Here is a 26,295-nt window from a genome sequence, read left to right as displayed (position 1 = left end):
AGCCTGCTTCAGTTCTTGGTTTCTCAATGGGTTAAGCTGCATATCATATACTCCTGACAGTATGGGTTTGAATCTGCCCTTTATTGGATAGCATGCCTAGCAGTTTCCAATCCAGACTCTAATAAAGCAAAAATTATATAAAAAGTAAAGTATTGTAAAAGAAAACTATTGTATTCGAAAAAATGTCAAATAGAAAGTATACAAAAGAGCCAAAAAAGGCTTGTATAAAAGTTGAATGCTGGGGACAAATCTACAGCAAATCTACTTTGTCATGAGGAAATCAACCAGATAGAGAGTTGCTCCTCCTTCTTAGATAATCCCCCCGCTCGCTTCACACACAGAAGACTTTATTATATTCAATCTCAAATAAAGCTATGAAATATTGGCTTTGAAAGAAGGAGAAAGAGAAATTAGAAGAGACGGAGAGAGAGAGAGCTAGAGAAAGAGAGGGAAGTGAGATGGTGAGATAGAGTGTGGGAGAGAAGGAAAGAGTGTGAGGGGGTGAGGGGGAGGGAGAGAGAGAGAGAGAGAGAGAGAGAGAAGAGAGAGAGAGAGAGAGAGAGAGAGAGAGAGAGAGAGACGGCTGGCTGGCTGGCTGGCTGGCTGGAGGAGCCCGCTGATTCCTGACATATTCAATATGCTGCGGTGGGAACACACTGTTCCATGCCAATTTAAGAGCAAGTTGTTTTCTCCTCTGAGACCCACCGCGCTGGCTGCAGCTCAGCCTGCATCCCAAACACCGGGCTTCGGAAAGGTCAGAGCGGCATCCCGCCACACAGTCGCAAGGAGGACTCCGCAACACGGCTCCTTATGGCCGGGCCGAGTCTGCTGATGACTATGAAGACGTAGATCGAGGGTCTCAGCTGAGTTTCCGGTATTACTTTAGAGTTTAGAGTAAGTCCAGCTCAGACAAAGTGGAGCAGCCTGAACCTTGAGCTTAGCGTGAAGCTTGTGACCAAAAAGGTTCTGCTTTGAAACCCCAGACAAGTAAGGAAGTTCGGGGTTGGAGTTTGGGCTAGGCGATATATTGTATAATGTCGATATCATGATATGAGGATTTTGGTTATTGAAATATTTCGATATAATTTAAATGTTACTTCTTCCTGGTCTTAAAGGTTGCGTAATGTGATACAATTTGCTGAACTTATTAGCCTGTTGTGGCTGAGTAAAATGAACAATTATTGGTTTTACCTGCTCATCATATCCATATTACTTATTACTGATTACATATTACTGATTACTAATGATCATTGCTATCATTACTATTTTTCAAAATGTTCTTTTATGTAAATGTCTTATGAGAGCACGAATACTCATTCTCAAAATATTGTGACATTATCAATATCGAGGTATTCAGTCTAAAATATTGTGATATTTGATTTTGTCAATATCGCCCAGCCCTACTTGGAGTATAAATTGGAAACTCAAGTTGCTAATGTCACTCCATGAATTTCATTGCCATTCCCTTGAGTAAGGTATTTAATGTCTAACTCCTCATGTAGAGTTACTCAGTGGCAAACAGCAGAATATTGTTATTGTACTAGATGGTTCCTGGGTGTCAATTTATAACTGGGTGAGTGTATAAAAGGCCATCTACCTAAATCAAAACAAAAATGTAAAGAAATAAAAAAATTGCTGCTATGCATATGTATTAGGCTTTAAATCACATGTGCTTTTGTTTGAGCAGGTTATTTTTCTGGAAGGGAGCAAAAAAAGTTAAAAAAAAAAAAAAAAAAAAAAAAATCTGATCTCTGCAATTTTATGTACCAATAGTAATCATGGGGTGAAATGTATTTTTACTCACAAATGCGGTCTGTGTTGTTTCCATAGCAACAGGTCATTCTGCCAGAAGAAAGATGACATGAAAAGTTGTTACACATCTGACAAACTTCATTTCCTCTTCTTTGTCTCTCTTCCTGTCTCAGTCTCTGTCAGTGTCAACAATAGTCTCCCTCTCTCTCTTTTCTCTCTCTCTCTCTCTCTCTCTCTCCGTCTCTCTCTGCCTTGATTAATGTTTTCTCTCTCTCTCTCCCTTTGTCTAAACAACACACACATCTGGCTGAGTGTCTTCTGCTTGATCTCATCTCAAATACCTGATCTTGAGTCCCGTCTGCCTTCCGCAGAACAAGATCAGACCCCCCTCTTTCTTTGTTCTTTTCGCCGGATAATCAAAACTCTACTGGTCTAATCCAAGCTTTTAGAGACGACCGTAGAGAAAAGAAGTTACTTTGTACCAACTCAGTCAGTAATGAGAAGGTTGTTTTTGTTCTGACTGGCGCCCCTTCTTTTAAAATCAAGCAGTCGTGGGTCATCTCATTCGACTATGTCACTCCTCCTAATGAGCGGACTGGACACCAGCTGCCATTGTTTGCTTTCAAATGTTTCACCAACCAATTATTCATATAGCTTAAACTTCATGAGGACTTGGGGGGAATAATACAAGAAATTGCTCCTTTCTAGGCCTTGTTGCTAAGGAGCTTCAGGTAGATAATTAAGAGGCTTTTTAACACAAAACAACCAAACATAAAAGTGGTGGGATTTGTGTGCTTCCTCTTTCAAGAGTCTTAAAGCTGCAATAAGTGAATTTTTCTGACCACTAGAGGGTGACAGAACGACAATACATTTGTAAATAAAGCCCAACAAAAACACTGCACTACGGAGGCCTACTAAGGACAAATCTAGCAAAGCACCGTGCATAAAGGCTAATAGCTATGCTGAACATACTTGTGGGAAAGTGTCACAGGTTACCAGTCTCACTTTGATAGACAAGTGAAGAGGTAGATAGCAAGTTTACTAGTTCAACAAGTTTACTCGCTTGCTTCATCGATTCTGCCATTATGAGAGTTTGTATCAGGAATGGAAGAGGGAGAGGGCTGCTTTTAAACAAAAAGGGGTGAGACAAGCTAGTTTTAAAAAAAATGAAAAACTACTGCAGAGGGAGCTTTGTTCCTGAGTGGAACTTGACAACAAGCTTTAGAAAAGAGGTGAAAACAACAACACAGCTGGTCCGCTGTGTGGATATTGGTTTATATCATTATGTCTCAATGAAATCTCCACATAGCAGATGTTAGTTTCAGGATTGGTTATAAGCAGTGCTGGAAATGGGGGGGACGCACGGGAACGCCGTACCGGGAGTAAAAGTCGGGAGGGAACGGCGTTCCTGCTCAGATTTCGAAAATCTATTCAATGTTTTTTATAGGGGGAAATCGCTTATAGCTGTTTTACAGCTATAAGCTCACGAGAAGGTATTGTGTGGGCACGGGGGGGTTTCCCGTGAGCACGGGAGAGTATGCCGTGCTCACGAGAAACTCTTTCAGAAAGTTTCTGGTGCGCACGGAGGATGCGCCAGAGGCTGTCCCGAATACTTTCTCGTGAGCACGGTGTACTTTCTCGTGCGCACGGGAAACTTTCTCGTGTCCACGGGATAGTTTCTGCTGCACACCAGATAGTTTTCTATGCGCACCAGAGATTTTTTTTTTTTTTTTGCCCATGTCCCCTTAGGGGCTCCGTACTGTCCAGTAACCTGGAGCACCATTTTGCGATTTGTTTGAGTGAGAGTGAGAGAAGGTCCTGTAACCTGATGCAGTTTTGGAGAACATGAAAGTTCAGCTCTTGATTTTAACAGAAAGAATATCCTACATTATTGTGCAATGCATGAAATGCACTTGACTAGCATTTATTTGTTTATAAAAAATCTGTGAATGTAAAACATCTTTAGTGATTATCTTAATTTTCCGGGGAGTACCCCCAGGGATTACCCCCCCACCGAAGTATGGTTCCCCCAGTAAAACATGGCCATTTCCACCACTGGTTATAAGGTCTGATATGGTGGAGGATGGTGGATTGACATTGACATGTTTGCTAAACGAGGGCGACAAGCAAGTGGTGACTGGTCCATGTTGTGTCAATGGTTAGTCAGCCACATCTCTTGCCTTTAGGGATATGCATACACTATATGTGGCTTTATATACAATAGAACTAAAATTGCTACAGAGCAAATTGCTACAGAGCAAATTGTATGACTATACTATACCAGAACTCGCTTATTTGACTTTCCACAACAGCACAGCGCTCTGAAAGTGCCAGAAGCAAATTGAATTTGTTTACTCTGCCTCCGTACCAGCAAGGAGGGAGGCACAGAGTTTGTTTTTCTCTTCACTATCCAAATACGTTTGTTTATCTGCTTAACTGGAAGTTTCAGACTGTTGGGTGGGGATCAAAGTTTCAGACTGTACCTTTAAATCGTCGAACACAGAAGTGACTTTGTAGAGACTTCAATTCCAACAACCAACACAACTTTGTAATCCTCATGCCACCTGTTATTGCCGTCTTCTTCCACTTCCTTTCTCTCTGTATGTAGTGGTATTCTGTCAGGCCGTTTCCTCACTACCAGTATTGTTAGATAGTATATCCCGAGAGAGAGAGAGAGAGAGAGAGAGAGAGAGAGAGAGAGGTGTGTGTGGAAAGTCTGTGCTTTTCATCTTTCTCAGCCCTCTTTTTGCCCAGTGGGCTGTTAGGTTATACTTAATTGGTGTAAGTGGTTTAGTTGCTGTAATTTCATGAAATGAGGAGACTTCAGTTTTTTAATCTATTCCAAGATGTGACTCCATGAACTGTCAAGCAGCAACCAAATGATTTTATTAGTACATTTCAGACACGTAATTTTCAGCTCAACTCAAAAATAGGCGAAAGTAGCCAAAGGCAGTCGGAGGAGGTGGTAAAAAGTGTTCCGTCTCTGTGCGCCTTAGGGTGGGCAACATGTATTTTTCTCGCAGAAATGATATTGTGTCATTTATGAATGTTTGCCGGCTGCACAATGCAATATATATGGTGGCAGGAGAGGGTCTGACTGTTTGTATTTAAGTGCTGATTGTACCTGTGATTCTACCAGCACTGTATATGACTGATATGATTATTCAAGTGATTACTGGAGTGCTGTAATAGCAGCATTAAAGCTAGTTTCAGTTTCTATTGCCTTGGGTGTTGTTGAAGCCTGATTAAAGCCCTACCATGTGGGGTGTGTGCGTGTGTGTGTCTGTGTGTCTGTGGATGGGGGGTTGGTGAGTTTTTAAGATGATTTTAGTCACTTTCTCCTCTGTTTTGTTATGAGATGTTTCAACAAAAAAAATCTAAAGTCAAAGTCTCTGTCCCTCTCTCGCCAAAGTATCTGAGCAAAAGGTATAGTCAGGCTCGAAAAATCCTCTGGATTTAAAAGACAACTAATAGGGATATTAAGTGCTGAGAGAGCGGCAAATGACTTCAATTCTACTGATAGAGAAATAACGATAATTGTAGCCATTCATATCTTCCTTAGAAAACGTGCCATGCTGAAAACACGCTGCCCTACTTATAAAAGAGGCTCAGTCTTTCATATGCTATAGAAGAATATACAGAAACAGCAGGACTTTAATCTTAATTGCGACATTTCTGTCAGAATCAAATCTCTGCTGGCAGAAAAACATCTATCAACAGAAAAAAAAACTTGCTGTTTGGAAAAGGCCCTATCTATAATGAGGCTGCATGAAATGCAATCCATCCTCCCATCCCCCTTTTTCTCTACTTTAGGCTTCTTCACTGTAGCACCATAAAGAAAATCCTGACAACAGATGCAGTTGCTGAAAGCAGAAGCCTTCAGGAGAAAGTATCAGGTTGAAATGTAGGTTTATTTTTTTATATACATGTAGTTGATGTAGAGCCCATCTGACAATGCTTCTCTCGCTCTGTTTCTCAACTACTGTCTATGTCTCTATTTCTCTTTCTTTCTGTCTTTCTTTCTCTCACCTTCCACCTCTCCCCCAGGCAACAGTAATCATCAGGATAGGAAAGGAGGAGAGGAGAATCTGAGAAATATCTTAGACAGCTTTGTGATGTTGATCCTTTAGTTGAAACATCATGGACCAGGGCTCCTCGCTGCTCTGAGTCTGCACTGTGCATCTGTGTGTACAGAGAGTCAGCAAACACTCTCAATACTCCACAGTGAGAAGTGTAAGTATGTGTGTGTGTGTGTGTGTGCGTGTGTCTGTGTGTGTGTGTGTGTGTGTGTGTGTGTGTGTGTGTGTGTGTGCGTGTGTGCGTGCGTGTGTGTGTGCGTGTGTGTGTGTGTGTGCTGGCCGACCCCTCACCATGTTGAAAGCTAATGAGCACAGATCCAGACTGGCAGACGGACAAGCTGCCAGGAGGGTTAAATAGTACTTTGATTCTCCTTAATCTGTTTCTTCCTAGAGCAGCATGCATGCCAAAATTGATTATTAGATATACAACAGAACAGTTACATTTCCCTATTGCACACTGAAAGATATTCTGCTTCTCTGAGCGGCTCAGTCCTGCTGTGCAGCTTCTCTGAGACTTTTCATGCTCTAAATTCTCATTGTCAGTAAGAAGTTTGAAGCCTATTCGACCTTATTCCCACCGCATCCATTTTGAACTTGAGTCACATTCAGAGTAGGAAACTCAACCCTACTGTTGCATACCAAGATGCACATCATACATACGTTTATCATTTCACAGATTCCCCACAGAAAAATGTATTAGAAACACCTGGATCTCCAGAATCCGCAGGGATATAGGTTCACATTTTAAGGTAATACATTTGGCCCACTATAGCCAGCTACCAGAATCTAGCCTAGGTAGCTAGCTAGAAGCTAACTGGCTAGTAAACAAGCTGACTTCCCTGCTAAGTTCAAGCATTCACTTTATAGGTTTATGTTGAAGTACTGCTATAGGTTTATATAGCCTATATATGCCAATCTTCCAGGTAGAGTTTCCCACCCGAGTGTGATGTAAATTCAAAATGGCAGGTATTACAATAAGGTAATTTATTAATGTAACAAAGGCTTAAGTCACGTGATTTGGTCAGTCTCATCCTGGAGCTGCTCTCAGAGGTACTGTACAACTGTTATTTTGAAGTACACTGTAACACAGTCATATAGTCATATATTATATATAGACTATCCACTGCGTTGTGACATTGTTAATAGCTAATTCCCTGAGTCATTGCACTGTGTGTATTATACAGTAACATATATACTGTACATCAAGTTCTGATTACAGTGATTTCAAATTGACTCACAATGTACTTCTAATGCACTTATGATGGCTTATTCTTCCTTACAAACAACACCCCAAATCAACACGGTTCCAACTTCTTAATAATAGTAATAATAATAATAATGATAATAACTTTATTTGTATAGCACTTTTCATACAGACACAGACTTTGCAGCTCAAAGTGCTTTGAGCTTAATGTTATCAGCACTACTGCTCATAGTTTTACCACAACTATGACCTACTAACTCAACCACTGCCTTCCTATAGTCCTATCCTTGACATCAACATTGGTTGGGGGAGGTATAGAACATACAGTGTATGTACCCACAGTGCATCAATACCCCCTAAATACACTGTAGCACATTCTCTGAAACAGAAATCTTCCTCCTGTCTGGCCGGCTGTCTTGTGGGCTGAATGGCTGACGTGTCTGGGTTTCACCTTTGATGATGCCGGGGTTAAGGCAGGAGAGCTCCGGCTCAAAGATTCCCTTCCCCCCCAGGGGGCACCCCAAATGTTTGCCTCACAAATTAAGAATTCATTTAAAAGTGCTGGCGCAAAAACTCTCAGAACCAATTACCATTGCTGTCTGAGATACAGTCTCTGGAGGCCAGGGGAGGGGGGGGGGCTCCATGGGCTGGATGCTGTGCTATTTTCGGACACTTAAAGTGCTCCCCACAGACAGGTGCTCACAACGAGCCGGAGGTAGATATAGGAGGTAGAATCCCTGTCTCCCCCTAACCCTGTTATTTTTTCTCTATATTTTTCCCCACAGTTCCTCTCCAGCCACCGCCTCTGTTTTATTGAATAATCATCTCGATTTGACTCTGTCCCCCCACCCAAAGCACGTATCTATCAGCTCTACCAAGCTGCATTGCATTCACATCACATTTCAGGCGTTTAGCTGATGCTCCTAGTGACTTACAATCAGTGAGCAGGTAGGGGTTTGCTGTCTTGCTCTAGCTGTTTATAATGGCTATAATGGGGATTGAACCTGTGGGTTTCAGAATAGTCTGTTTACCCACTGGGTCAACCTGTTGCCTTTCACAAGGTCCAACAAAATCTGCAGAATTCTTGTTCTCTAAATGTACTTCTACCATTTTGTGTAAATAAAAGCTATATTTGATATGTTAATTTCAGCTTGATCTTGAGGTTTAAATTACACAAATCCATCCTTTTATGCCAAATTACATGCTTATATCAAACAGTTAATTAATGTTGATGATAAATAGCTGATATTAAATGACGCTAAATAAGGTTTCTACACTTTAGAATATAAAAAGTACTGCAATTTTTAAACACAAATCCAACAGAAACTAGAAGGAAAGTCTGCATATTCATTTTTGGCATACTTAAAAGGCTCCTGGCTGTGTTGTATTTCATGCATTAAATTTAACATGATGCTACAATATGATAATAATACTTAATGATTCAGTCAGACATAATTCACAAAATGTTTTGAGTTACATATTTAAAGCTGGACATGAAGGGGAATTACCACTATGCCAACATCCCCCAATTTCTGACTGAAACACATGATGTACAGTAGTAGGACCTCAAAACTAGACCAAAACTAGCAAAACCAAATCCTGATTTATATCTGACATAACCTTCAAAATGTGATGGGAAAATACTGTTAAGTGATTAATCAGTTGGAAATTATTAGCAGTTTTGCAGTTTTGTCTGGTTTGGACTGGAAAAGGTTAAAAATGTTCTGCTCCAAAAAATCAGTGGAAAGTCCCATTAGAGTCATTCCATCTTTAGATTCAAACCTCCACCTACAGAGTTGTATCTTTCTCCCCAGTGATTCAGGCGCAGGCGTCGACCAGGACGGCCGCTTGTTGCAGTTGCTCTCGCTCTTTTCGCACTTTTTCCTAATTATCTTGTTCTATCTTGTTCTTTTAGCTTAACATAGTAACTAGTTAGGTTTCTAAGTTGTGCCCCTCTGTAACCATGCGGTTTAGAGGAGTTTTAATCACTTTTCTGGCGCTTGGATTACTTTTTTCTGAGCGTCATGCCGCCAGTGCACAACTACTCAGCGGCTCTACTGGGACTGTCTACAGCCGGGATCAGCTGATGGCGCTCCGACCGGCCGGCATGGCTGGTGTAACCCACCAAATCCCCGAGGAGCTTAGAAGAAAGTTTCGGGGACGACGGGGTAAAGGAAGGAGGTCAAGACAGCGGAAGGCAGAGGCACGGAGGGAGAGAAGGAGATACAAGCCGTATCTCCCCTCTCTCGTCATGGGAAACGTAAGATCACTGGCAAATAAGATGGATGAGCTAACGGCGCTAGCCAGGAGTCAGAGGGAGTTCCGGGAGTGTAGTATTATGTGCTTCACTGAGACATGGCTGCACCAGGATATCCCCGACCACAACGTCTCCATCAACGGCTTTCAGACTGTTCGGGCCGACAGGGATTGCACCGAGAGCGGTAAGCGTAAAGGCGGAGGGCTTGCTGTTCTAGTTAACAACAGATGGTGCAATCCTGGTCACATTACGATCAAGGAACGTATTTGTTGCCCGGACATTGAACTGTTAGCCGTGGGACTCCGGCCGTATTATTTGCCCAGGGAAATGTCACATGTCATCATGGTGGCTGTTTACATCCCCCCCTCTGCCAACCCGACGTCGGCGTGTAACATCATTCACACCGCCATAGCTCGACTCCAGACTCAGCACCCGAGTGCTCTCATAGCAATCTCGGGTGACTTCAACCATGTCACCATGGCAACAACCTTGCCCAACTTCACCCAGTATGTGAGCTGTCCAACCAGAGAGGAGAGGACGCTGGACTTGTTGTATGCTAACGTGAAGGATGCATACAGCTCTTCTCCCCTCCCCCCCCTGGGTAGGTCAGACCACAACCTTGTGCACCTCAACCCCTGCTATGTGCCTCTGGTGAAAAGACAGCCTGCGACCACAAGGACAGTGAGGAGATGGTCGGAGGAGGCCTATGAGACACTTCAGGGCTGTTTTGAGGTGACAGACTGGCAGGCACTCTGTGAGACGCATGGAGAGGACATTGATGGGCTCACAGAGTGTATAACAGACTACATTAACTTCTGTGTGGATTGCACTGTCCCAGCACAGACTGTCCATTGTTATCCAAATAACAAGCCATGGGTAACAAAGGAAATCAAAGCCATCCTCAACACAAAGAAAAGGGCTTTCAGAGCTGGCAATAGGGAAGAGGTGAGAACAATCCAAAGTCACCTGAAAGGGAAGATCCGGGAGGCTAAAGAGAAGTACAGGAGGAAGCTGGAGCAGAAACTCCAGCAGAACAACATGAGAGAGGTCTGGAGCGGCATGAAGACCATCACTGGTTTCAGGCCGACTGGCGGCAGAGGGGCTGAGGGCGGCTCGGACAGAGCCAACGAACTTAATCTGTTCTTCAACAGATTTGACACAGTGACCCCTGCCCAGCCCCCCCTTGACTCATCTGTCGTCTGCCTCCAACCAACATCTACTCAATCGCCCCCCCCTCCCCCCTCCTACAGCCCCCCATCCTCCACTGAGGGTCCCACTTCCCCCCCCTCTGGCTCCCAGACTGACTGCCCTCTCCAACCTGACAACTCCACCCCTCCCCCTCCCCTACCTGTAACCTCTACAGTGTGCTTCACAGCTGACCATGTAAGAAGACAGCTGATGAGACTCCACTCAAGCAAGGCTGCAGGCCCTGATGGTGTCAGCCCCAGGGTGCTCAAAGCCTGTGCCCCCCAGCTATGTGGAGTACTTCACCATGTCTTCAACATGAGCCTGAGTCTTCAAAGGATCCCCGTGCTGTGGAAGACGTCCTGCCTCGTTCCTGTGCCGAAGACGCCGCGTCCCGCTGGCTCCAAGGACTACAGACCGGTGGCATTGACCTCCCACATCATGAAGACCCTGGAGAGACTTGTACTGGAGCAGCTCCGACCCATGGTCAAGCCACTCTTGGACCCCCTCCAGTTCGCCTACCAGCCCCGACTTGGAGTTGAGGACGCCGTCATCTACCTGCTAAACCGCGTCTACGCCCACCTGGACAAACCGGCAAGCACTGTGAGGATCATGTTTTTTGACTTCTCCAGTGCTTTCAACACCATCCGGCCGGCTCTACTGGGTGAGAAGCTGACAGCGATGCAGGTGGATGCCCCCCTCGTGTCCTGGATTGTCAACTACCTGACTGGCAGACCGCAGTATGTGCGCTTGCAACACTGTGTGTCAGACAGAGTGGTCAGCAACACTGGGGCCCCGCAGGGGACAGTCCTATCTCCCTTCCTCTTCACCCTCTACACCACGGACTTCAACTACAACACAGAGTCCTGCCATCTTCAGAAGTTCTCTGATGACTCTGCTATAGTTGGATGTATCAGCAAGGGTGTGGAGGCTGAGTATAGGGCTGTGGTGGGAAACTTTGTCACATGGTGTGAGCAGAACCATCTGCAGCTCAACGTGGCAAAGACAAAGGAGCTGGTTGTGGATCTGAGGAGGGCCAAGACACCGGTGACCCCTGTTTCCATCGAGGGGGTCAGTGTGGACACTGTGGAGGACTACAAGTACCTGGGAGTGTACATTGACAATAAACTGAACTGGGCCAAGAACACTGAAGCTCTCTACAAGAAGGGCCAGAGCCGTCTCTACTTTCTGAGGAGGCTGAGGTCCTTCAACATCTGCCGGACAATGCTGAGGATGTTTTATGAGTCTGTGGTGGCCAGTGCTCTCCTGTTTGCTGTGGTGTGCTGGGGCAGCAGGTTGAGGGCAGCAGACGCCAACAGACTCAACAAACTGATCCGCAAGGCCAGTGACGTTGTGGGGGTGGAGCTGGACTCTCTGGTGGCAGTGTCACAGAGGAGGATGCTGTCCAAGTTATATGGCATCTTGGACAATGTCTCCCACCCGCTCCATGATTTGCTGGTCAAGCACAGGAGCACATTCAGTGCAAGACTCATTCCACCGAGATGCACCACAGAGCGCCACAGGAACTCATTCCTGCCTGTGGCCATCAAACTTTTCAACTCCTCCCTCAGAGTGTCAGACACTCTGAGTCAGTAGACTAGCTCTTGAACTTATTTCATCCTGTCAGCAGTTATAACCCATAACTTATAACTTATATCTAACTGTGCAATACCAATTTTTTTGTGTGCAATAATTCAACTGCAATAATTCAACTGTGCAATACTTATTGATTATTTAATTATTTACACTGGTGTATGTATATATTGGTTTATGATGCATATTGTACAGAATTCTTATTTCTCTTATTTCTATATTATTATTATTATTTTTATTCTCATTGTTATATATTGTAGTATAATGCACATATTTTACATATTTCTTACTTTCGTATTTCTATTTTTCTTATAATTTCTTATAATTTCTCTACGCTTGTATATATTCACTTCTACAATGTGAGCAGCTGCAATGTAACCCAATTTCCCCTCGGGGATCAATAAAGTATTTCTGATTCTGATTCTGATTCTGATTCTGATGGTACATCATTGGTGCCTCTCTTGATCATTCAAAGCTTGTAAGATGTAATGACGTTGCACCACTAAGAACCATTTATGAACCAGAATTATTCTGTCTGTAAATTAAATTAAACAGATGTTTGTAAAGACAGTAGATAATACATGTTAACACACTTTATCACAGATTTCAAACAATGGACGCTTGAAACAAACACATTTATCTTGTCTGATTTGTGGCAGAGAAAATTCCCAAGTTGTCTTTTCTCTGTTCCTATTAAAATATTCAGCAAGAAACAGGTCCATCTGAGATAGATAAGTAATAGAAAAAAAGTGTATTTCCAAAGTTGTGAAGAGCTGAGAATCACACATTTTTAATTAAGTTTCAAACAGAAGCACTGTGACTTGCAGTAGATTCAGTACTGGGATAAAATCAAGGACGATGGAACCAAAACTCAAATGATCTCCAAGCAGCTGCTGTTGAATAAATTCACAGAGTAAAGAGGCTGAAGTGGTTTAAAAGGTACATGGAATGAGGCTGAAGAGCTGCTTTGCTTACCAGGTATCAAATAAGTTGATCTTTGGAGTCATGGTTTACATGAGATAAGATATAAGTTAATACTTTATTGATCCACTTGGGGAAATTCAGGAAGAAGGCTGATCTCTCCAAAAGAAGAGTCCAAGGCACACTCCTTTGAAAGAAGTGTTTCAAAGAAGAATAGTCCAATTTTGGGGAGATCAGCCTTCTTAACCATAAACAATGAGCTTCATTCCCCTTTTTACCCGTTGGTTTAAAATTTAGTTTTCCATGACAAAAACAGATAAATACAGAATGACATTTTAGTCTAATGGACTTAAACTAGAGAGCACAGCAGGTTGGATCACAGTGCATTAGAAGTTTAGCCTATATTATATAGTCAGGTTGTTTGTGTCCATTGGAGAAAATAGATATTCTCTGATCTTACTTTCATGTAAAATCAGAGAATATCACAAACTTTAACAAAATATCTTTTAACCCTCCTATTATGTTTGGGGTCATTTTGACCATTCAACACTTAACGTCTCTAAAAACATGATTAGCATTATTTTTTCAGCTTTATACTCAATTACTTTTCCTAATGGGGAAAACTGGTAAACATAAAGTGTAACATGATGACACGTTTTCAAGGTCCTGTAGACATTCTGTATACAAGAGTGTTGTATACAAAATGTATATAAAAAAAACGTATAAAAACTTATAGAGAAAATATCAAAGTTTTACACATATTTTCTTCCTCTTTGTTTTGACTGATAACTGAGGTAACTTTCCCATGCAATTTTGATCTTTAAAAAACATTCCCATACTTTAGGGCCCTAACATAAGACGTGAAGTTTTTTAAAGGGTTTTATCTCACCTGAAGATGTTCTGTCAGTGAGCTCCTGTCAGCTCTCTAAAAGACTGTTTTGGTGACTAATTTACTTTTTATTGGTGTTTTTTTCATTATTGACTAACTGCTTTGTGTTACCTGATGCTCTGAAGTGTAAACTTATTTTTTGTAGGTTTAAATTGCTGGGGTCAATTTGACCCCAAACATAAGTGATTTCTGTTCATTTTAACATAATAGTAGGGTTAGGTGTCATTAATCATGACTGCAGCATTCACCGGAGCCAGATAGAAAACGCCTCAGGAACAATCTCTCACAGGAAGTCACCGGCAGATCAGTGTGTTTACTGACACCAAACAATCTGCCGATTAAAACAAACTAAATCACCCCAATACATTACTTTCACTTTTATTCCCCCGTCAGACATTTCTGCTTACTGGACAACTAGTGCTGCTTGGAATGTGAAGCATATTAAACCATTTTAGGAGACGAAATGTGAAGAAAACCCGCTGCGAGCTGAACACTGTGCCGGTGTATCAGAGAGGTTTGAAGCTTCCCTGAATAAAACGAAAGTCTCCTCAGCGCTAAACATGACGTCATCCCGAGAGGAAAGAAGTTTCGTCACTGCTCCAATAACAGTTCAACTTGAAAACTGCTCCGATCTGCGTCTTTTATCCCTAAAATGTGGAAGAGAAAACACAAGTGTCGCCACATTTCAACAGGACAGACAGAGCGGCTGTGTGTGTTGAGTCTACACGGTCCTCATGCTGTGTATAAGTCCCGCCTCTTGCTCTGCGTCGACAAACAGTCCAGTCAGACTCTGTAGAGCTGTGAGAAGCAGACCGAGAGAGAGAGAGAAGACGAAATGGCAGAAGCCGCTCCAGCACCCGCCCCGGCCCCGGCTAAAGCCGCGAAGAAGAAGGCTCCCAGGCCGAAGAAGAGCGGCCCCAGCGTCGGTGAGCTGATCGTTAAAGCCGTGTCCGCCTCCAAGGAGCGGAGCGGCGTGTCTCTGGCCGCCGTCAAGAAGAGCCTGGCTGCCGAAGGCTACGACGTGGACAAGAACAAGACCCGCGTCAAGATCGCCATCAAGAAACTGGTGGAAAAAGGCGATCTGGTCCAGACCAAGGGGACCGGGGCCTCCGGCTCCTTCAAGGTCGCCAAAAAGGCTGAAAAGGCCAAGAAGCCGGCTGCCAAGAAAGCAGCTCCGAAAGCCAAGAAGCCCGCTGCTAAGAAAGTCACCAAGAGCCCGAAGAAGCCTGTAGCCAAGAAGGCTGCAGCTAAAAAGCCAGTAGTCGCTAAGAAATCCCCGAAGAAGGCGAAGAAGCCCGCAGCGGCCAAGAAACCAGCGAAGAGCCCCAAGAAGCCGACCAAGAGTCCCAAGAAGGTGGCGAAGAAGCCCGCTGCTGCCAAAAAACCTGCCGCGAAGAAAGCTGCCAAGCCCAAAGTCAAGACTGCAGCTAAGAAAGCAGCACCGAAGAAGAAGTAAGCTTCCGGCTTTACTTTACCCAAAAGGCTCTTTTAAGAGCCACCCACAACCTTCATGAAAGAGCATTTTTTTTAAATGTTATGACAAACTATAAGCCTATCACAATTGATATCAGGTTGTTGATGTGGCAAATTAACCCACCACACCCACACACACACACACACACACACACACACACACACACACCAGAAAAACACCTGCTGTTTATTTCTTTGTAGATGATAGAAAACATAACTGCGGATAAGTGACACTATGTGTGACTTATTTTTATAAATTGTAAAACTATGTAGATGTTGATACTTCTTCATTACATAGTGTGGCGAGTGAAGAGATCAGTACTTTGTTGTTTGATACTTTTTTAATCCTCTGGACTCATGGCAGGTTTGACTCCACAGTCTGACTGAAGATGCTTTGGGCTGCTGCTCATTTCCCACTCTGCACCTTTCTGTTTCCTCTATTTTTCTCTTTAGATTATTCTACACAGATCCATCTACATAAACGAACCATGAATGCATATGAATGCTAGAATGTCTTCATACATGTATACTACTGTAAATATAGCTTGTATAGTTATTCATAAATTGTATGTATTTGTTAATAAATCATAGAAATTAATGTGTTTTTCATTATTCACACTTCACTCTGTGTTTATATTCTGTTACTGTGTTACTTTAACTATTAGCTACTAATTATTACATATTACATAATTGTTTTGGTTTATTTTTGTTCATCGTGTTTTAATCTTATCTTATCTTATATTGTCTTGTATTTTGATCATGATTTTGCTGGTTATCTTTTCCACATATGAGTGAAAAAAGTGATTGAAAATAGTAAAAGCCTTTCTGCCGCCGTTAGACTCAGCTGCTGTGGAGGAGCTTTGAATTGTGGTTTAGTGGTTTAGTTTGAATTTTCGGCGGGCTTTCCAAAGCGCCTTTCCTCCAATAGGCCTGGTTGATCTGATGAAGCTCGCGCCTCCCCTCGGGCAGGCCAATCAGCGTGTAGCAGCGCTCCGGCGTTGGCTATATAAAGCCGACGTTCAGTCTCAAGCCACATATTTTCTTCTGCCGTTAAGAAGGAAGCGCTGAGCTTTGAGCCATGGCCAGAACCAAGCAGACCGCCCGTAAATCCACCGGAGGAAAAGCTCCCAGGAAGCAGCTCGCCACCAAGGCTGCCAGGAAAAGCGCCCCGGCCACCGGCGGCGTCAAGAAGCCCCACCGTTACAGGCCCGGTACCGTGGCTCTCAGAGAGATCCGGCGCTACCAGAAATCCACAGAGCTGCTCATCCGCAAGCTGCCCTTCCAGCGCCTGGTCAGAGAAATCGCTCAGGATTTCAAGACCGACCTGCGCTTCCAGAGCTCCGCTGTCATGGCTCTGCAGGAGGCCAGCGAGGCTTACCTGGTCGGCCTCTTTGAGGACACCAACCTGTGCGCCATACACGCCAAGAGGGTCACCATCATGCCCAAGGACATACAGCTGGCCCGCCGCATCCGCGGAGAGCGAGCTTAAACCCCCCTGGGAGATCACAAACACAACGGCTCTTTTAAGAGCCACCTCCATATTTACTATAAGAGTTTATTCCACTGCTGCAAAACCACTACAGTGAGAGTCAGTTTAATCACTCATCTCACAATAATTATGTCTGAATGGTGTAAACACAAAACCATGCCACTTGTATTTCCAACCAATACTTAACTGTGACATTTGATTATATTCACCTTTATGTATGTAGGTCTCATTGACCTGAGCTCATACAACTCGTTTGAGTAAAAAAACAAACAATGTATGGATTATTTTAACTATAACAAATACTCAGATGAAACATATTGTGCCATTTATCACAGACTACTTTGTGTCAAAATTTGTTTTGAAACCATTTCAATTTTTTAAATAATGGCACAAAATAACATATGTTGTGTTCCCGGTCGGTATGATTTTATTAGTAAAGAAAGGACATAGGCCCAAAACTGCACATGAAAACATTACTGCATTGTTTGGTCATTGTGCTGCCACAGAATGAATTTTGCTTTATGTACCAGAGCTGTGAGAAAGGTTCTATATATTATTGAAACAATGTTGCGATTGTTTGTGAGAATGCCAACAGGTGTGGTTCCTGTGGGGGAAAGATTCTATTGGGGAAAGGTTCCGGGGGTCTGGGAGAGGAAGTGTGTCCATCTGATGAATGGGCATGTGCCTGAACTCAATTTTATACACTAATTGTAGTCTCATTTGTAGCCATTCATTTCTAATGACCGGCCACAGGTGTACAAAAGTTAAATGAAACACCCAAAAGTTAATGAAAATTATCAAAATATATTTTGTGTGTTCAGATGCCCTGTGTGGACAAAGTCATGGAACCTTATGACAATCAGATTAAATGAACTACATTTTTCAGAGAGAAAACTTGTAAATCAGTCCAACTCGACCGGAACACAACAGGAGAGTTAACCCATCACATGTGAAACATGTTTTTGAGTTCTGAGAATCTTTATGACTTTATTTGACTTTAAACTCAGAACACTGAGATTAATCTTAGAAATGAAATAAATTGTTCATGTGGCTCTAATCCTCTCTGTAAACTTGTCTTCAGATCAAACCAAAGGCTCCTTTAAGATCCAGCCACTGCTTTAAAAAGAGGAAATCGTCTGTGCGTTCATAATTGATATCGAATTTAAGATGGGTAACTACAAAAGCACTCTGTAGAAGTTTCTGCTAGTTCAGTAGGAAACTCCTTAAACCAGAAAAACAATACACTGTTGCAGTCGGTGCAGTGTCTCTTTTCCGAACTGCCCGACAGTGAATCCAGTCGGTAACAGTTCATTTGATAAGGTTTTCCAAAAGTCACACTTTGATAGCCAACAACACTTTAAAACCCCTGAAGAAGAGGGGCCGCCAGTTCTGAGCTTCCCCACATAGAACAAAGGCCCTTTCTGCTCCGATTCAGTCATTTTTTGTTTACAAACGTGTTAAAACGCTGTGTGGATGTTCTTAAACAGCAGGACATGCTGACATTACACACATTTTAAACACACTCATGCACTCATTATTCACCATTCATCTACCGTTCCTGTTCCCAGTATGGAGTCCTTATCTTATAAATAGCAGTGGCAATATCTGGTATATCATATGAAACCATAGCATTGTCGGTGAGTGTTGTGGTCCCATGGTGTAATGGTTAGCACTCTGGACTCTGGAACCTGCTTTTCAGGATCAGTTTAGTTTATGAGTCTGAGTCTATGATCTCAATCCCTTTAGTGCATAAATAGCGATTAGGCATCAAGTCACAACACCTTCTCACCTGATGGACTGTGTAATCTATAAAAAAAAAAAAAAAAAAAAAACTCTATGCATTGCCTCTATGCACTGCCTCGTATGTCCTGTCGGACCAGAACTTAGCTTTATGGCACTTAAAAATGCCAAATGGGAAATTGTAAATTGTAAGTCTTTCTGTGGAATTAAAGGATTTGAGACATAGAAATGTAATTGATAGAACGGTAGTGTACCAGGTCAGCCAACAACACAGCAACACAGTCGTAATTATTTGAATGGGAATATCAGATCTATCCATTCTAGTTCTGTGGGAGAGAGGTCCTTATTCAGCGCATGCCCAGTCTAGCTGCAAATCTCTACCAATCGTATAGGAGGAACAGCACAGCTCTATTTGCATCAGCTGCCTCCAAAACCATCCGCTCTGCTCCTCTCAGCTCATTCTCTGCTGTAAAGTACCGAGATCTCGTCATGCCTGAACCCGCCAAGTCAGCGCCCAAGAAGGGCTCCAAGAAAGCCGTGACCAAGACCGCCGGCAAAGGCGGCAAGAAGCGCAGAAAGACCAGGAAGGAGAGCTACGCCATCTACGTGTACAAGGTGCTGAAGCAGGTCCATCCCGACACCGGCATCTCGTCCAAGGCCATGGGCATCATGAACTCCTTCGTCAACGACATCTTCGAGCGCATCGCCGGTGAGTCGTCTCGCCTGGCTCACTACAACAAGCGCTCCACCATCACCTCCAGGGAGATCCAGACCGCCGTCCGCCTGCTGCTGCCCGGTGAGCTGGCCAAGCACGCCGTGTCCGAGGGCACTAAGGCGGTCACCAAGTACACCAGCTCCAAGTAAACTGCCTGGAACCACATCCACCCAAAGGTCCTTTTAAGGGCCACACACTACTTCAACTAAGAGCACATTTACTCACTTTTGGTATGGCATATACAGTCATTTTTTTTCTTATTTAATGTGTTGTATCAAATCAATTAAAACTACTTTTGCTGCTGCTGTGAGCTCCATCTATTGGTGTTGGGAAGTTCGAGGCTTCTGTCAGTCTTCTTGTTGATTAGTTATTTTAGTCATGTCATTTTGAGTCCGTCCATTTAAATTCATCAACATTTTTTTTTTTCTTAGATTGAGCTATCTGGTCTTCCGGGTGTTCTGTGTGCCTACACACTCGTTCGTTCATCAATTCCTTCCAGTTGAATCTTCCTCTCTGCCTCCTTAAAGCTGAGAGAGAAAACATAATTCTCCCCGTCGGGGAATTGAACCCCGGTCTCCCGCGTGACAGGCGGGGATACTCACCACTATACTAACGAGGAGAGGTGATATATTATAGGACGATGTCACGGGGTAGTGACACTTACGGGAGGTTCCTGCTCGACTTAAATCTGTTCTCTAAAACACTATGGATGCAATATATTTTTGGCCACAACGTGGGAGTCTATTGGCTGGTGGCGCTGTTCACACTTCTGCCGGGGGAAAAAATCGAAAAGTTTAAATGTTTAAACTCAACTTGGATGTTAACCTTGAATATGTGTTGTATTTTTTGTATCTCCTTGAATATTTTATTGCACTTTTTTAGGCCGTTTTCTACTATATCAGCTCTGATTTTAGAGATTTTCTGTGGAAATAAAGTTGTGTGTTGTAGAGATCAGACAGGAAAGGAAAAGGACAAGGTTGGAAGCCAGGAGGAGTGCACTTGGCTTCTAGTTTTTCCATCCAAACATATCTGCTTATTCATCCTTCATGGAACAGAACAGGCTTGTGGCCTCATCATCTCTTCATGACGGTATGGACTGACAGTGAATCAGAATCTGTGACTGCTTTCATGTTTCTTCACATCATTCAAAGCTCCTACAGGATGAAATAAGGATCATGATCGGATCGGATGAGACACATGGGCTGGAAACCTTAACTAAAACTGCCCAAACCCATTTGCATTCACTCTCCATGGGAGTTCTAAAACACTGCAATAATAATAATAATAACAATAAACTTTATTTGTATAGCACCTTTCATACACAACATGCAGCTCAAAGTACATCAATACAAGGCAGATAAAAGACGGCAGATAGAAGGCAGATAAAAGACAGATAAAATGATAAAAATCATATAAAAGAAGAAGCAAAATGCATTGCATTAAAAGAAACAAATCGAGTAAAATAGAAAGATAAAAGAACACAACAAATAGGCTACTCACACTTTTAGATGCACATTGTGAGTGAATCCATATGTTTTTCTTTAATTTTATTTTCCCCTGTCCTTCCTGATTCTACTCTTGATGATTCTACTCAATATATGTGACAGCTAACAGCATACGGCTCATTTCAATAAAATTCTAGCTTCTCCAACGGTTTTTCATGTTACCCCTTGAGGGGGTTTCAGAGGGTCCCTAGCAAATTGATGAATTGTTAAACTTCAGCATTATTTAATTTACAAGAAGTTAATAGCCTAAGTGAATAAGGAATAAGTGAAATCAGCTCTTTCATGAAGCCTAGGCTGACGTGTTGCTCATTAATGGGCCTTACTGTTAATAGTATTTTTTTGCAGAAATTATGAAGGCGGGATACACTATACTATCAATGAGATACAAGTGAAGCTATAGGGCCAGGTCAGATGTCAAAGGTCATTTGTAGTGGAGGAAATTCCCTGCTAGCATTCTTTAGCTAAAACTCCCTAAACCCGTTTGCCTTCACTCTCTATGGGAGTTATGAAGCATACACTACCGATGCGATATATTTTTGGCCACAACGTTGGAGTCTATGTAATTGTGGCGCTGTTCCCACTTTTACCTGCCAGAGAAACACCAAGCCCCTGTAATATGGAAATCCTACAATGAAATTTGGAAATACCTGATGATGATTTTGATTACGTATTTTTATCTCCTTATATATTTTACTGCACTTGGTTAGGCCGTTTTGTGTGAGTATTAAACTCTGATTTTAGAGAAGTGCTATGTTGTGCTATGCTAAATAAAATTGGAAAGTGTTTTGTAGAGATCAGACAGGAGAAGGAGAGGAAAATTTTGAACCAGGAAGAGTTGCCTTACTTCTTTATTACAACAGCTTCAGTTGTGCCTGCTTTGATTTCGGTCAGACTCCCAGTTGGCTGTCCACATTCAAAGCTCCTACGGGATGAAATAAAGATGTTTCCGCCCGGTCTCGAACCGGGGACCTTTCGCGTGTTAGGCGAACGTGATAACCACTACACTACGGAAACTGTTACAGCAAGCGGGACATCTCTCGGTGTCTAGACAGGATCAGCTCAGATGAGACAAACGCTAAACAGCATAATTTGTTCCTGTGTGTATGTGGAGCTACAAGGCTCTTTCTTTCTTTTTTCTTTTTCTTTCTTTCTTTCTCTTTCTTTTATCTTTCTTTTTTCTTTTTCTTTCTTTCTTTCTTTCAGCATTGAAATAAATAATGCAATTTTAATCTACTGAGCATTAAACATCCTGTATTGAAAATGTCTTGAATGGTTATATATGCACATGCAGACGATCTAACGGTGCTGGTCTGGGACAGGCTAGCTGTAGTGGATGTAGTCTTCTTCAGTCTGTCAGGAAGCATCATCTGCTAGGGTGAACTGGGCTAAATCAGAGGCACTGCAGTGCGGGGCGTGGAGTGAGGCTGAACCTCCACACCTACCGGGAGGGTTGCAGTGGGCTCAGACAGGCGTCAAACTGCTAGGAGTTTAGGCACTGAAGGTTGGGTCACCAGGAATTGGGAAGGCATGTCACAGAGCACTGCAGGGTGCAGATGGAGGGTGCTGCATGAGGATAAGTCATGGGGCCCTGGTGACCAACAGCTTCTTAGCACCAGTGGAGGGAGGGACCGGGAATGAGTGTCCTTTTTGCATGGCACTAGAAACTGTCACACATGTTTTTTTATGAGTGTCACCATATCGCCACTGGTGTGTGATCAGATCAAGTTTTTTTTTTAAAAGATAATAATATATTAGTTCCGTACCAGTCAGGCTTTAGAAAACAACATGACACCACAATAGCAGCAATGAAAGTCATTAATGATGTTATAAGTTCTTTGGATGAGAAGCAGCATTGTGTCTCTCTCTTTATTGACCTGTCAAAGGCCTTTGACACAGTTGATCATGACATCATGATACAAAGACTAGTCAATATAGGTTTATCTGAAAAGGCAGTAGAGTGGCTCAGAAATTACATGTCAAATAGAACATGTATGTCCAGTCTAATGGTGTGACATCTGATATTTTAACTATTCACAAGGGGCTGCCACAAGGCTCAGTCCTTGGACCTCTTCTTTTCACAATTTATCTATAATTTCATCTATCTATCTATCTATCTATTTAATTTTCATTCATATGCAGATGACACAGTAATTTATTCTTGTGCAGATTCATTAAATAAGGCTTTTGTGGAACTTCAATGCGCTTTTAATACTGTACAAGTGCAGCTGTGTCAGCTGAAGCTTATTATGGATGCTGATAAGACCAAGCTGATGGTATTTACCAGGTCACAGTAAGAGCCCCAGTCTTTACCTCATTTTACTACAATGCAGGATAAACCGATTGAAAAAGTGTCAACTTATGAGTGCCTGGGTTTTTTAATAGACAATGGTCTTACTTTTAGGTATCATATAGAGTCCCTGGTAAAGAGGCTTACTCAAGCTGGGTTTTTATTGTAGAAATAAGTCCTGCTTTTATTTTGAGGTGAGAAAAAGGCTTGTCTCAGTTACTTTTCTACCTACAATAGATTATACATTTTATATGTATGTCTTTACAAACTGTAAATCTATAAACTCATCACTGTATTCTCTATCGGAAAGTGGGTTGGCCTTCCCTGCCATTATGCAGGCTGAGTCACTGGTATATTTTTTATTTATAAAGCAGTACTGAAACAACTCGCATTTTATTTATGTATGTACATTGTCCAGCATACACAAAAGTTGCTTTTACTGAATGTAAAAATGTACAGAGTTTGGTAAAAAATGAATGGACAAAGAAACAAATAAATACATAAATACATAAATACATACATAAATACATAATTAAATAAATAATTGTGTATTCCAAAAGTTGTGAAGAGCTGAGAATAACAAGTTTTTGATAAGGATTAAGTATCAAACAGAAACACTGTAAATTCAGTACTGGGATAAAATCAGGAACAAATTTCAAATGATCTCCAAGCAACTGCTGTTACTCACAGAGTAAAGAGGCTGAGGTGTTTTAAAGGTACATGGAATGAGGCTGAGGAGCGCTGCTTTGCTTACCAGGTATCAAATAAATTGATCTTTGGAGTCAAGGTTTACATATCAACAGGCAAAGAAGGGAATGAAGCTCATTGTTTGTGGTTAAGAAAGCTGATCTCCCCAAAAGAATAGTCTTTGAAAGAAGAGGAAGAATAATCCAATTTTTGGGGAGATCAGCCTTCTTAACACAAACAATGAGCTTCATTCCCTTTTTACCTGTGGGTTTAAATGTAGTTTTCCACACATAAAAAAATAATAATAAAAAGATAAATACAGAATGATATTTCAGTCTAATGGACTTAAACTAGAGAGCATAGCAAGTTGGATCACATTGCATTGGAAGTCAGGATATTTGTGTCCATTGGAGAAAATAAATGTTTGGGCTACTTTAAAATCAGAGAATATCACAAACTTTAACAAAATATATTTTCAGTGTCATTAATCATGACTGCAGCATTCACCGGAGCCAGAAAGAAAACTCCTCAGGAACAATCTCTCACAGGAAGTCACCGGCAGATCAGTGTGTTTACTGACACCAAACAATCCGCCGATTAAAACAAAACAAATCACACCAATACATTACTTTCACTTTTATTCCCTTGTCAGACATTTCTGCTTACTGGACAACTGGTGCTGTTTGGAATGTGAAGCATATTAAACCATTTTAGGAGACGAAATGTGAAGAAAACCCGCTACGGGTTGAACGCTGTAACGGTGTTTCGGAGAGGTTTGAGGCTTTCCTGAATAAAATGAAAGTCTCCTCAGCGGTAAACATGACGTCATCCCGAGAGGAAAGAAGTTTCCTCACTGCTCCAATAACAGTTCCACTTGAAAACTGCTCCGATCTGCGTCTTTTATCCCTAAAATGTGGAAGAGAAAACACAAGTGTCGCCACATTTCAACAGGACAGACAGAGCGGCTGTGTGTGTTGAGTCTACACGGTCCTCATGCTGTGTATAAGTCCCGCCTCTTGCTCTGCGGCGACAAACAGTCCAGTCAGACTCTGTAGAGCTGTGAGAAGCAGACCAGACTAGAAGAGAACAATGGCAGAAGTCGCTCCAGCTGCACCCGCCGCTGCCGCCCCGGCTAAAGCGGCCAAACCAGCGAAGAAGAAGGCCGTGAAGCCGAAGAAGAGCGGCCCCAGCGTCGGTGAGCTGATCGTTAAAGCCGTGTCCGCCTCCAAGGAGCGGAGCGGCGTGTCTCTGGCCGCCGTCAAGAAGAGCCTGGCTGCCGGAGGCTACGACGTGGACAAGAACAAGACCCGCGTCAAGATCGCCATCAGGAGACTGGTGGAGAAAGGCGCTCTGGTCCAGACCAAGGGGACCGGGGCCTCCGGCTCCTTCAAGGTCGCCAAGAAGGCTGAGAAGGCCAAGAAGCCGGCTGCCAAGAAAGCAGCTCCGAAAGCCAAGAAGCCCGCTGCTAAGAAAGTCGCCAAGAGCCCGAAGAAGCCTGTAGCCAAGAAGGCTGCAGCTAAAAAGCCAGTAGTCGCTAAGAAATCCCCGAAGAAGGCGAAGAAGCCCGCAGCGGCCAAGAAACCAGCGAAGAGCCCCAAGAAGCCGACCAAGAGTCCCAAGAAGGTGGCGAAGAAGCCCGCTGCTGCCAAGAAACCTGCCGCGAAGAAGACTGCCAAGCCCAAAGTAAAGACTGCAGCTAAGAAAGCAGCACCGAAGAAGAAGTAAACGTCCAAGTGTCACTTCACCCACAAAAGGCTCTTTTAAGAGCCACCCACAACTTCATGGAAGAGCAGTTTCCTTATTTGTGTTTTTTTATTTTTTCATGATATAACCTATAAAACAAAAAAAGTTACTTTGTCACATATTGGAAATGTGGCAGATCAACCCCTCTTGTTTTTTCCCCCCTTTTGATTATAGATCAAAGAAGTATCCGCATATTCTGTGGATGAATTACACATTAGCACTTTTGACTTACTTACTATGTAATTAATATATAAATATGTAAAATACGTAGCATACGCATTACATTGTGTGATGACTCAAGAGGTAAGTCCTTTATTGTTGGATACTTATTCTAATCCCTTTGACTCAATGCCAGGTTTCACTCAACAGTCTTTCCATTTGAAAAAGAACAAAACAAACATGTTAATTTCCCACAATGTATTTTTTTAATCCATATTCTATACAGACAGAGCACTAACTACATAAATGCATCATAAAAACCTGTGCATATGAATGATAGAATATCTTATCACATGTTTAACTACTGCATATTGTCTACTTGTTTATAAATTGTTGAATATATTTTAATAAATTAATCCATACCTATAAGAAATGTGATTTCCATTCTTCACACACCACTTTTATTATTTTAGTTTATCTTTATATATTTCTATTGTTTTTCATTTAATCTTTAGTCTTTTTTTTACCATTATTTTGCTGGTTATCTTTTCCACATTTGAGTGAAAAAAGTGATTTAAAATACTTCAACAGTAAAATATATAAAATATTTGTCCTTT

General features: G+C 42.4%; 4 protein-coding genes and 2 non-coding genes across 7 annotated transcripts; 4 read left to right on the top strand and 2 right to left on the bottom strand.

The window, feature by feature from the left end:
- The first annotated feature begins 14,710 nt into the window (after nucleotides 1-14,710).
- On the top strand, nucleotides 14,711-15,336 carry LOC139652765 (histone H1-like). The gene has a single exon (XM_071529870.1). The coding sequence runs from the start codon at nucleotides 14,716-14,718 to the stop codon at nucleotides 15,334-15,336; it is 621 nt and encodes a 206-aa protein (XP_071385971.1). The 5' UTR covers nucleotides 14,711-14,715.
- Nucleotides 15,337-16,431: 1,095 nt separating this feature from the next.
- On the top strand, nucleotides 16,432-16,842 carry LOC139652782 (histone H3). Its single transcript, XM_071529871.1, has one exon. It carries the CDS (start codon nucleotides 16,432-16,434, stop codon nucleotides 16,840-16,842), a length of 411 nt encoding a protein of 136 aa, XP_071385972.1.
- Nucleotides 16,843-19,071: 2,229 nt separating this feature from the next.
- On the top strand, nucleotides 19,072-19,446 carry LOC139652798 (histone H2B). Its single transcript, XM_071529872.1, has one exon. The coding sequence runs from the start codon at nucleotides 19,072-19,074 to the stop codon at nucleotides 19,444-19,446; it is 375 nt and encodes a 124-aa protein (XP_071385973.1).
- Nucleotides 19,447-19,844: 398 nt separating this feature from the next.
- Nucleotides 19,845-19,916, bottom strand: trnad-guc (transfer RNA aspartic acid (anticodon GUC)). Its single transcript has one exon. It is a non-coding gene; the product is annotated as a tRNA-Asp (tRNA).
- A 1,827-nt stretch (nucleotides 19,917-21,743) lies between these two features.
- trnav-aac (transfer RNA valine (anticodon AAC)) lies at nucleotides 21,744-21,816 on the bottom strand. The gene has a single exon. It is a non-coding gene; the product is annotated as a tRNA-Val (tRNA).
- Nucleotides 21,817-24,865: 3,049 nt separating this feature from the next.
- On the top strand, nucleotides 24,866-25,594 carry LOC139652877 (histone H1-like). 2 transcript variants are annotated; one of them, XM_071529877.1, is made up of 2 exons: nucleotides 24,866-25,399; nucleotides 25,442-25,594. In XM_071529877.1, the coding sequence occupies exons 1-2, from the start codon at nucleotides 24,866-24,868 to the stop codon at nucleotides 25,499-25,501; spliced, it is 594 nt and encodes a 197-aa protein (XP_071385978.1). In that variant the 3' UTR covers nucleotides 25,502-25,594. The 2 variants fall into 2 exon arrangements, with proteins under 2 accessions (XP_071385978.1, XP_071385977.1); XM_071529876.1 differs by having other exon boundaries at nucleotides 24,866-25,594.
- Nucleotides 25,595-26,295: the final 701 nt, after the last annotated feature.

The sequence above is a fragment of the Centroberyx affinis genome, unplaced genomic scaffold (genome assembly GCF_046629955.1).
Source record: "Centroberyx affinis isolate AG114_WGS23_722 - 3 ecotype Tasmania unplaced genomic scaffold, CSIRO-AGI_Caff_v1 ptg000129l_1, whole genome shotgun sequence".
Taxonomy (NCBI): Eukaryota; Metazoa; Chordata; class Actinopteri; order Beryciformes; family Berycidae; genus Centroberyx; species Centroberyx affinis.
Note: the sequence above shows the minus strand (reverse complement) of the source record. Positions and strands in the feature narration are given on the sequence as shown.